The sequence below is a fragment of the Vombatus ursinus genome, unplaced genomic scaffold (genome assembly GCF_900497805.2).
Source record: "Vombatus ursinus unplaced genomic scaffold, bare-nosed wombat genome assembly UNPS02014772.1, whole genome shotgun sequence".
NCBI lineage: Eukaryota > Metazoa > Chordata > Mammalia > Diprotodontia > Vombatidae > Vombatus > Vombatus ursinus.
This window is the reverse complement of record NW_020954550.1, coordinates 4,497,299-4,508,892: the sequence shown is the minus strand read 5'-3', so window position 1 is coordinate 4,508,892 and position 11,594 is coordinate 4,497,299. Positions and strand designations below refer to the sequence as shown.

General features: G+C 37.7%; 1 protein-coding gene across 1 annotated transcript in view; it reads left to right on the top strand.

Moving 5' to 3' along the window:
- The first annotated feature begins 73 nt into the window (after window positions 1-73).
- Window positions 74-11,594, top strand: part of DMGDH (dimethylglycine dehydrogenase) — a 102,567-nt gene continuing 91,046 nt past the window's right edge. The window contains exons 1-3 of the mRNA XM_027863615.1: window positions 74-341; window positions 6,189-6,363; window positions 8,873-8,971. Coding sequence (XP_027719416.1) covers window positions 220-341; window positions 6,189-6,363; window positions 8,873-8,971 — 396 coding nt within the window. The 5' untranslated portion in view covers window positions 74-219. The remainder of the gene's footprint in view (window positions 342-6,188; window positions 6,364-8,872; window positions 8,972-11,594) is intronic.

Here is an 11,594-nt window from a genome sequence, read left to right as displayed (position 1 = left end):
TCCCGCCCACATCGGGATAGGGGTGGGTCCTAGGCCACCCCCGGGAGTTGTTCAACATTAGTCCTGGGCCGAACCGCATGCTGCCCTCAGGGAGCCATTACTAGAACCGGGGGGCTTGATTGCTCAGAAACGTCCAGGATCGTTGCTTCAGGAGACACCTGGGAATTGTTAAGGGGCTGCACGTTTCCTGAAGTCAGCCTGTCCTCCTATACCCAAGCCATGCTTCTGGGTGGCCTGAAGCAGCTAAGGTTTCAGCTGCGAACAGTGGAGTCCACCTTGACCCCGGGCAGCTGGCTGCGGTCAGTGTGCCGCAGCAGCAGCAGGCTCCCCTTCCAGGAAGGGTGAGTGCTAGAAATCGGAGCCCTGGGCCTGCTTGGGACTGGGCTGGAGAGGGGGATGACAGGTGAAGGTGGAAGTGTTGGAGAAGAAAGAGCTGAAAGTTCAGTCTGTGTTTCTAAAAGGCTGAACAAAGTCGCGGGAGGGAGAGGTGGAGCTGTCCAACTCCTTTGCAATTTATCGTTTCTGAGTACAACCATAGGATTTAAGGCTGGTAGCAGAGCGTCTTTGCTTTTTAATATTGCCATTCTTACAGGTCAAGAGCCTTCACTTTAGGAAGTGCCACTTAGCTCATATGACGGTTTAATTTAATACAATTTCTCTAATCTGAATAATATATAGTGCAAACTCCTTGAGGGAAAGGACGGCATATTTTTTCTTCTTTGTATTCCCAGCGACCGGTACTTGGCATTCCCTCCCCCACCTGTGTAGGGAGCTTTCAGTGAGCAACAGGAGCTATCAACGCAGAGGGGCATCTTCTTTGCAACTTAGAGTCTTATAAAGTTGCCCAAGACACTGAGAGGTTACCTGGCTTGCCCTGAGTCAGACAGCCAGTAAGCGTCAGAGGTGGGAATCTTCCTGACTCCCATGACGGCTCTCTCTCTCTCCTTTACCCCACAATGCTTCTCACCTGGTACTTGTATGCAGCCAATCAACAGTTGTTGAGTTGTTGACTCTGTTCACTACTAAGAGTGAAATAAAGATTTTGCAGAGATGAATTGATCCGCGGTTAAAAGGATTACTTGCTGACAGTTAAATAAGAAAATTTATGCTCACAAATCCCATTTTGGTAACTGCTTTATTATATTAACCAGATAATCAGAAAGTCTCTGTTTTACTTTGTGCTGTGTAAACACAACTGTCTTTTCAGATGACAAATGATGTTTATTTGGGAGGGTGGTTAGATTAAAGTGACAAAAAAGGAGTCACCCAATATGACATAGGTGGAAGAAGAAAAATATGGTGTAGCTCCAGTGAAAGGAGTAGAGTTGGAGAACACAATCCCAGTCTGAGATCTGCCTCTTGTTTGTTGTACTTGTGCATGACCAAGTCACTTGGTTTCTGTGGGTCTTAGTTTCCTATATATAAAATAAGGGGATTGCTCTGGTTGTTTTCTTGGGTCGCTTATAGTTCTAAATCTGATGCTTCTGTAATAAACAAATAGTTAATTTTTGATCCTGTTTGAATAGAAAAGGCTATGCTTGTATTTCTACATTCATACTTTCCTTAACTGGCTATCAAAATATTTAAGTACTCTCTCTCTCTCTTTGGCCAAAATTCTTATGAAATTCTAGAAAGGAAATAAATCATATTTTCATGTAATGGGCAGACAGCTTTACAAATCTTCAATGAAATGTTTTAACAAAGAGCACTAGACTGGGAATTAAAAAAGGAAAAAAAGCATTTGTTAAATACCTACAATGTGATAAGGCACTGTGCTAAGTGCTTTACTCGTTTGATATTTACTACAACCCCACAAGGTACATGTTATTAATTATCCCAATTTTACAATTGGGGAACCTGAGGCAGAGGTTTAAGTGACTTGTCCAGGGTAACATAGCTAATATAAGGTCAGATTTGAACTCAGCTCTTCCTGAATCCAAGCCCAGTGCTCTATCCACTGTACCACCTATCTGTCAGGGTGAAGAGACCAGGTTCTAATCTAAGCTCTTTTATCCACTAACCCAGGGGCTTAGGTAAGTTGTTTGCTCTCTGTGTCTCACTTTTTTTATTTGTAAAAGGAGGGAGTTGAACAAGATAATTTCTAAGATCAAATTTCAGTTCTGATATTCTACACTTCTGTATCCCCACTGAGAAATACACGTGTCTGAGGTTTAAAAATTAATTTGCTATGGAAAATAGCCAATCCACAAAAACATGGAACATGTTGTTTTGGTTCAAAGTACAAAAGGAGATGATAAAAAGTTATAGCTTAAAGAACAGTTAAAAGAATAAAGAAAAATGGATCTTTATATTGAGTACTGTGGTATAGAAGAGAGATAGTGTGGTATGGTAGTTAGGTAGACTTCTCAGAGTAAGAAAGGCCCTCAGAGTTCTAGTCCTACCTCTGACACATGCTAGTTGTGTGACCCTGAAGAAATCTTTTTTTCCTTTTATTTTTAATTTATGGAATAAAACAAGCATTTCCATAACATAGTATAATAAAAAAAGATGATTGTACATGAAACTGCAAATTTACTATGGACAACTTGCTATTCCTTTTAAATGTACAAAAAATTATCATGTAAATTTTTTTCTTTTATTTCTTCTCTTTCCTCTTTCCCTCAGAGATGGCTACAAATAGATTTACACACATACACACACACACACATCAATTTATTCTATATATACTTCTATTTATTAGTTCTTTCTCTGGATGCAGATAATGTCTTCCTTCATATATCCTTTATAGTTAATTCGGGTATTTATAATAGACAAAAATAACTTATTCACTTGAAGTCATTCTGTTACTGTATACAATGTTCTCTTGGTTCTTCTCATTTCACTCTTCATTATTTCTCACAAGTCTTTCCACATTTTTCTAAAATCATTGAGCTCATCATTTCTTACAGCACAGTAGTATTCCATCGCAGGCACATACCACAACTTGTTTAGCCATTCCCCAACTGGTGGGCATTCCTGCAATTTCTAGTTCTTTGTCACCACAAAGAGAGTTGCTATAAACATTCTAGGACATATAAGTGCTTTTCCTTTTTTCTCTAATCATCTTCAAATAGACCAAGTAGTAGTATTACTGGGTCAAAGGGTATAGGTAGTTTAATAACTCTTTGGGCATAATTCCAGATTGCTCTCCAAAATGGTTGGATCATTTCACAATTCCTCCAACAGTGAATTAGTATACCAATTTTTCCACATCCTTTTCAACATTTGTCACTTTTCCCTTCTATCATTTTAACCAATCTGGTAGGTGTAAAATGATATCTCAAAATTGTTTTAATCTGCATTTCTCTAATCAATAATGATTTAGAATATTTTTATATGACTAAATTGTTTTGATTTCTTTGTTGAAAAACTGCCTGATCATATCCTTTGACCATTTATCAACTGGGGAATGACTTGTATTCTTCTATATTTGACAAAGTTCTTTATATATTTAGACATAAGACCTTTATTTGATAAACTACAAAAATTTCCCCCAATTTTCTGCTTTTCTCCTAATCTTGGCTATATTTGTTTTATTTGTACAACCCTTTTTAAATTTAATGTAATCAAAATTACCCATTTTATACCTAATTATGCTATCTCTTATTTATTCATAAAGTGTTCACCTATCCACAAGTCTGATAAGTAACATGCCCCATGTTCTTCTACTTTTCTTGTAAAATCTCTCTTTATATCTAGGTCATGTATCCATTTTGACCTTATCTTGGTAAATGGTGTGAGACATTTGTCCATGTCTAATTTCTGCCATACCATTTTTCCAGTTTTCCCAACAAATTTTTACTAAATAATGAATTCTTATCCCAAAATCTTAAGTCTTTACACTTGTCGAGTACAAGGTTGTTATGTTTATTTGCTTTTGTAAATTGTGTATCTATTCTACTCCATTGATCTACCTTTCTATTTCTTAGCCAGTACCAATGAGTTTTGATAATTACTGCCTTATAAAACAGTTTAAGATTGCTACTGCTAAGCCTCCTTCCTTTATACTTTTTTTCCCCATTATTTCCTTTGATATTCTTGACTTTTTGTTTTTCCAAATGAATTTTGTCATTTTTTCTAATTTAGCAAATTAATTTTTTGGTAATTTAATTGGGATGACATTAAATGTATGTTAGTTTGGGTAAAATTCTCATTTTTATTATATTGGCCCTGTGTACCCAAGGACAATTAATATCTCTCCAGTTATTTAAATCTGATTTTATTTGTGTAAATTTTTTAAAAACAATTTTGTTTGTATAGTTCCTGGGTTTGTTTTGGCAGGTGTTTTTTACTGTCTTGAGTTCCTAATTGGTTAACTAACTTTTTGTAATTTTCTTGAATTGCTTTTATTTTTTCCTAATTTTTCCTCATTCTCTCGTATTTGATATTTTAGTTACTTTTTAAGTTCTTCCAAGATTTCTTTTTGGATTTGTGACCATTTTACATTACTCTTCAAGGTAGGAGTGGCTTTTTTTTTACTTTTAACTTTTCAGTGCTTCAGTCAACTCTGTAAACTGTAGAGTATGTACTACTGACTGATCTTGGTAGATGGAATTTCTACAGTGTGAGTTGCCTATACCAATTAAATAACAGGGAACAGGAGGAGGAGGAAGAGGAGAAGGAGAAGGAAGAAGAAGAAGAAGAAGAAGAAGAAGAAGAAGAATCCCAAGTCTCACACTTGTTGCCTGTGTGACCTTTGACAAGATATATCTCTGGGCCTCAGTTTCCCCATCTATAAATGTTGGGATGGGATTAAATTACCTAAAAAAACTCTTCCAGTTCTAAGTTGATAATCTTTTTTAAAATTTAGGGACAGATTGCATTTCCTTTTGCAACATGGCTAATATGGAACTTTTTGGCATGACTGCACATAAAATCTGTATCAAATCACTTGCCTTCTCAAGGAAGGGGGAGGGAGAAAGTATGGGACTCAAAAAAAGTTTAAAATTGTTTACATGTAATTGAGAAAAAATAAAATTAAAATTAAATTGAAAATATTTAGGGACAGAACAGAATTTAACTACCAGGCTCTTCTCATTCAAAATAAGGGAGATAATTCAAATTACTTGAAATTTGGGGAAAATAAATATTTGATGATCTTTTCAGGCTCATATTTGTTTTCAATATTGTGCAAAGCAGGAAACCTTATGATTCACATTGTATATGATGGGGTCCTCTGGAGTGGAAGCTATTGGCAGGAAGAAGGAACTTGATGACTAAGAACAAGATAGTAAGGAATCCATAATATATGAAATAAAATGAAGGGAAAGGATCTAAGAGTGCAAGAGGATAAAAGATAAGCTTTGAGAGACTGTGAAAGCAAGACATCAAAGGCAAATCAACCCTCATTAGCTGTTTGACATGGAGACCAGGGAACAACTAACACAAAAAAGAAGAAAGAGCTTTTGAGAGTTAACTCATAGCACCTGAAGCTTGGGGCATGACAAAGGAAAGTTTCAAAAACACTTATCTAGTAAATAAATCAATCCACCATAAGTCAAATAATTTGGGTTTCCGGCCTTATTTTTCCTTTTTTTGTAAGAGCAGGACATTTAATAGAGAAAGCCTTGGGACCATAAATACAGCATTGGAAATAACTGAGTATGTGAGGTCAGCACAATGTATATGAATAAGTAATAGAGAGTGATGGGTGGGACAGTGGTTTTTTGTTGTTACTGTTGAATCATTTCAGTTGTGTCTGACTCTTCATGATCCCATTTGGGATTTTCTTGGCATGGTTGCTATTTTCTTGGCATGGTTTGTCATTTCCTTCTTCAGCTCATTTTATAGATGAGGAACTGAGGCAAACAGGGTTAAGTGACTTGCCCAGGGTCACACAGCTAGTAAGTGTCTGAGGCTGGATTTAAACTTATGAAGAGGACTCTTCCTGACTCCAGGACCAGTACTCTATCCACTGCACCACAGAATACTGGAATTGGAGTTAGGAAGACTTGAGTTCTATTCATTGTGCCACCTAGTTACCTCTGTTTTAAAAAATTCTCAATTCTTGATGGTTTTAATTAATCAACTATTGCTACTTACCCCAATTCTCCAAGAGTTAGATGTACTGTAAGTCCATATAGTACCTGCCTCCTTGGATTTCAGAGAAGCATTTACATATAAGAAATGACTTGAATCTATATGAAGAAGGAATATGGAAGATAAATGACTTTTAAATTGTTTTTCAGAGAAGGGAAAGCATCTTCCTTTTCGGAAACAAGATGGAAAGACACAGCAGAGACAGTAATCATTGGAGGTGGCTGTGTTGGTGTGAGCCTAGCTTACCATCTGGCCAAAGCTGGGATGAAGGATGTGGTGCTTTTGGAAGCATCGGAACTCACTGCTGGATCTACATGGCATGCAGTAAGAAAACTAAGATTAACCAATTCACTCATTCAGCAATCATTTAATGAGCCTCTACTATGTTCAGGGCATTGTGCTAGGGAACGGAGATAAGATGGAGATGTACATATAATTAAGACATCACTCCTGCCCTTATTCTCCACTTTCTACCATAAACTCATTACCTATGATTTCCCCCCCTTTTCCCTTGTTAGGGAACTCCCATATTAAAAAAAAACTCCCACTATTAATGTAGGTGGGTGCCCCCTCTGAAATTTACAATCTTAGTGAGATGTTTGGGGCCATTAAGATTTGGGTTTTGGCCAGGATCACATAGCCAATATGTGTCAGGCAAAATTTGAACCCACATCTTTCCTGACTCAAAGGCCAATTATACTACTCTTTTTCCATACCAGGGTTTCTTGACCTTTTCCCACTGACAGTCTGATAAAACCTATGGACCCCTTTCAGAATGCTGTTTTTAAATTCATAAGATAAAATGCATGGGATTACAAAGGAAACCAATTTTATAAAATAAAATAATTACAATATTTAAAAAAAGGTCCACAAACCCAGGTTAGGAAGCCCTACAGAGTCTATATTAAATGTAAACTAAAGGGAAGAGACTTTTTTCATTTTGGAATCAGATAACTTGGGTTTAATCCCAGCTCTGTCGCTTCTTACTGTGAGACCTTGGATAAATCATTAAATTTGACAAAGGGCAAGAAGGAGAATCTTTTGCTGTCAGTAGAATTTTTATTGAAGGAGGATCCTCTAGTCTAAACTGTTTGGCAGCCTTCGAAGCCTTTGTTTACTTATTTACCTCCCCAAAAGAAGAATAGTTCTAACATTTATGGCATTTCCATCACAACAATCCTTTGAAGTATGTGGGGAATGTTTAAATTCTGGTCCCCAGAGAAGGAATCTGAGATGAAGTGACCTAAATTCACACAGCCAGTTAAGTGGCAGAGCTGAAACTCTTACCCAGGTGGGGCTGACCAGTTCATTGCTTTTTCTATCAAACCCCTTGCTTCATTACCAACTCCTCTTCACTGACCCTATAGAGCTGATCACTGGGAGTTGGCTATATCAGTGAAATCACAAGCCTGGTCCACTCCAATACAATCTCCACACTTGCAATTACTGCAAATAATTGTATTTTGAAGAAGTATACACTGTTGAATTCATAATGATTACTTTGTTCCTGGGATATCTCTTGCTGAAAATGTACCCTCTGGCCTCATAATTTCCTAGACTACTTTGTATTATATTTATTTTTGTTCATGTTGGGGACAGAGACCAATTCAATGGTGACTTGCACATGATGCTTTAATAAATGCTTTTTGATCTTTTTTTTTTTGTTTGCTTGTTTGAATTGATGTCAATGAAACTCATAAATTTGTCACATCTTCACAATATCTTATTCTGAAGGACTAAACCTGGTACTTTACATTATTCATTTATTCACTGATAGATATACAGACTGTCCCAAAAGTTTTAGGGCATTTTTTTATGCTATTAAAGCTTAAAACTATCCTAATACTTTTGGGACACTCTGTATGAAAGACACAGCCTGAAATTTAGTGATTAATCCCTTGCCCTCAAGGAGTTTCCAATCTAGTAGAAGAAATAAGTTGCACATTTACTTCAATAATTCATTTGATCTGGGATCTCACGGATGTGTGGAGATTCCATTGGGAGCAGATCAAAACTCACCCATGACTCCTTATTCTATTTAATTCTTGATGTCACTGCACAGATCTGCAAAGTATTCACCCAAAGGACCAAGGACTTTCGAGGGTTTTTTTCTTTTATATTTTATGGGTATCAGTGGAATGCTAGAGCTAGTCATGCTGCACACATGGTCACATATTTCTTCTATGATATTCTTTAACACCACTTCTTTTTTTTTTTGGTTAGGCAATGGGGTTAAGTGACTTGCCCAGGGTCACACAGCTACTAAGTGTCAAGTGTCTGAGGCCTGATTTGAACTCAGGTCCTCCTGAATCCAGGGCTGGTGCTCTATCCACTGCACCACCTAGCTGCCCCCTCTTAACACCACTTCTAAAAGCATTACATAGCTTTCTGAGCTTTACAAAGTGCTTTATACATACAATCTCATTTTAATTTCACAACAACCCTGGGAGGTAGGTATTTTTATTATCCCCATTTTACAGTTGAGGAAACTGAGGCAGATAGTGTCACAAAGGTAATAAGTGTCTAAGGCTGGTTTGAATTCAGATCTTTGTGACTCTAAGTTCAGTGCTCTAACCACAACACAACCTAGTTGTCAAATAGAAATAATTCTAAATAAAAAAGAGACTCATTAGTGTATGAGAAGTCCAAAAAGGGCTGTAGAAGTTCAGAAAACAGAAAGATACATGTTGGGCTGAAAGAATAGGGAAAGTTTTATGGTGGAGGTGCCATTCAAGCTGAGCCCATCATTGGATACTGTGGTGTTAGCTGTTTAATTCATAATGAATAACTATAAAAATTCTGAAGATGCTGATTTTTTTTTTACTTTTCCAAGGCAGGTTTAACAACTTATTTTCATCCTGGAATAAACTTGAAGAAAATACATTATTACAGCATTAAGCTTTATGAAAAACTGGAAGAAGAAACTGGGCAGGTAAATGGATTAAATGAAAGAATTCCTATTTAGATCAACATTGGCTTTGATAAGCAAGGTTCATAAAGAGATTTAAACTGGTGAGAAATGCTCTCCTTTTCAATTTTATTGCTTCTTCTCATCTGTGTGTATGAGAACATGCAATTACATCAGTAGCACACAATTATGATGTATTGTAGGAATCAGATTAGAGCGTGCTGTGGAAATCTCTAGGATTCATTTAAAAATCAATTCAACCTATGATGTCTTAGAATTTAGCCTTCATATAATCAGTTTTTCTGCCTGCTTTAAAAAAAAAGTAAATAGGAAGTCACTGGTGTTTAAAACAAAACACCAGTATTATATGCAGAAGAAGTCTTTCTGTATATGGCCTCTGAGTTGTCTGAAAGTCACATATGCCAGATTTTCCGAATGTCTCAACAACAATAATGGCAAGAACAACTGAAGTTTATTTCATGCTTTAAGCTTTACAAAGAGTTTTATATATGTTATTTCTTTTGAGCCTCACAATAATCCACTAGGGTAGTGAAGGTATTATTATTCCCAATAGATTATAAGCTCCTTGAGGGCAAGGACTGTCTTTTGCTTCTTTTTGTATCCCCAGTACTTAGCACAGTGCCTGGCACAGAGAAGAGGCTTAATAAATGCTGACTGTTTTTATAGATTTTTTAAAAACCATTAGTAGCCCAATGGACAGTATCTAAAATAAGTGATCCCAGAATTCAAGGTGCCAAAGAGCTTTCCCTTCATCTACTGGCTCATTCCCTACTATCTACAAACAAGCATGTGCATATTTACCCTATCCTGAAAAAAACCCTCACTTGATCCTTCCATTTCTACTCTCATCCTACATCTCTTCTGCCCTTTGTAGCCAAAATCCTCAAAAACGCCATCTACAATTGCTTCCACTTTCTCTCCTCTCACTCTGTACTTAACCCCTTGCAATTCAGCTTCCAACCTTATCATTCCACTGAAACCGCTCTCTGCAAAGTTACTAATGATATCCTAGTTGCCCATTCTCTTCTCAGTCCTTATTCTCCATGACCTCTTGACAGTCTTTCACATTTTTATCCCTGTCTCCTCCTTGATATTCTCTTCTCTCTAGGTTTTCAGGACACCACTCTCTCCTGGTTCTGTTCCTACCTATCTAACTACTCCTTCTTAGGCTCCTTTGCTGGATCCTCTTCCAGATCATGCCCTCTAACCGTAGGAGTACCACATGGTTCTGTCCTGGGTCCTCTTCTCCCTCCTTCACTTAGTGATCATGTCAGCTCCCATAGACAAAATTACTATCTTTATGCTGATGATTCTTAAATCCTACCCAACTTTCTCAGCTGACTTGCAATCTGGCATCTCCAACTGCCTTTCAGTTGTCTTAAACTGGATGTCCAGTAGACATCTTAAACTCAATATATCCAAAACAGAACTCTAAACCCACCCCTCATACTATCTTCCCTGTTACTGTACCGGGCAAAACCATTCCCCTAGTCTCCTAGGCTTGCAATCCAGGAGTTATCCTGGACTCCTCACTATCTCTCACTCTCCACACTTGAGGCCTGTCAATTCCACCTTTGCAACGTCTCTTGAATATGCCCCCTTCTCTCCTCTGACACTGCTACCACTCTAGTGCAGGCCCTCATCAACTCTTGACTGGATTATTGGACTAGTCTGCTGGTGGACTGTCTGCCTCAACTGCCTCCCCACTCCAATCCATCCTCCATTCATTTGCCTAAAACACAGGTCTGACCATGTCACACCCCACCCCCAACTCAATAAATTTCAATGGTTCCATTTTGCCTTCAGGATCAAATAAAGGATGCTCTATTTGGCATTCAAAGCCCTTTTTATAAAGGTTATCCTAGCCCCTTCCTACCTCCCATGTCACACCTCACTCCTTGCTATGTAATCTTCAATACAGTGACATGTGTCCTGGCCTCCTGGCTATTTCATGAACAAGACACTCCATCACTAAGCTCCAGGCATTTTCTCTGTCTCCCATACCTGTAACATCTACTCCATTCTGACTATCAACTTCCTTGGTTTCCTTTAAGTTCCAACTGAAATCTCATATTTTACTGGAAACCATCCCCAAACCCTCTTAATCTTAGTGCCCTCTCATTGTTATTTCCTATATATCCTTGAATACAGCCTTCTTTGTACACATTTGTTTGCATGTTGTCTGTTTCTGCCTTGAGGGCTGTCTTTTACCTCTTTCTGTATCCCCCAAATTTAGCACAGTGTCTAGCACTTAGGAGGTGCTTAATAAATGCTGGCAGATTGATCTCGTAATTCTAGAAAAATTTTCTTTAAAGATCTTTCTAGTTACAACAAGAACTATTAGGTGACTAAGTATAATAGTTTGTTTTATGTTTTCCACTTTTGTGAAAGCTTATACTTGCCAGAAGCACAATTTCTTTGGGCTATGATTCTATGAGTCCAAGGCACCTTTTTGTGGCTATTTGAGAGATGTACAGTGTTCAGCCCAAAGTGGCACTGACATATGTCAGAGAGGTGGAAGTGTGGCCAGGACATAAAAGGTGGAGGTTTGGATCCAGACAAACTATCATTCTTTGATGCTGTGTACTCCACACTCCAGTATAATTTTCTGACATTAACCCAAGCA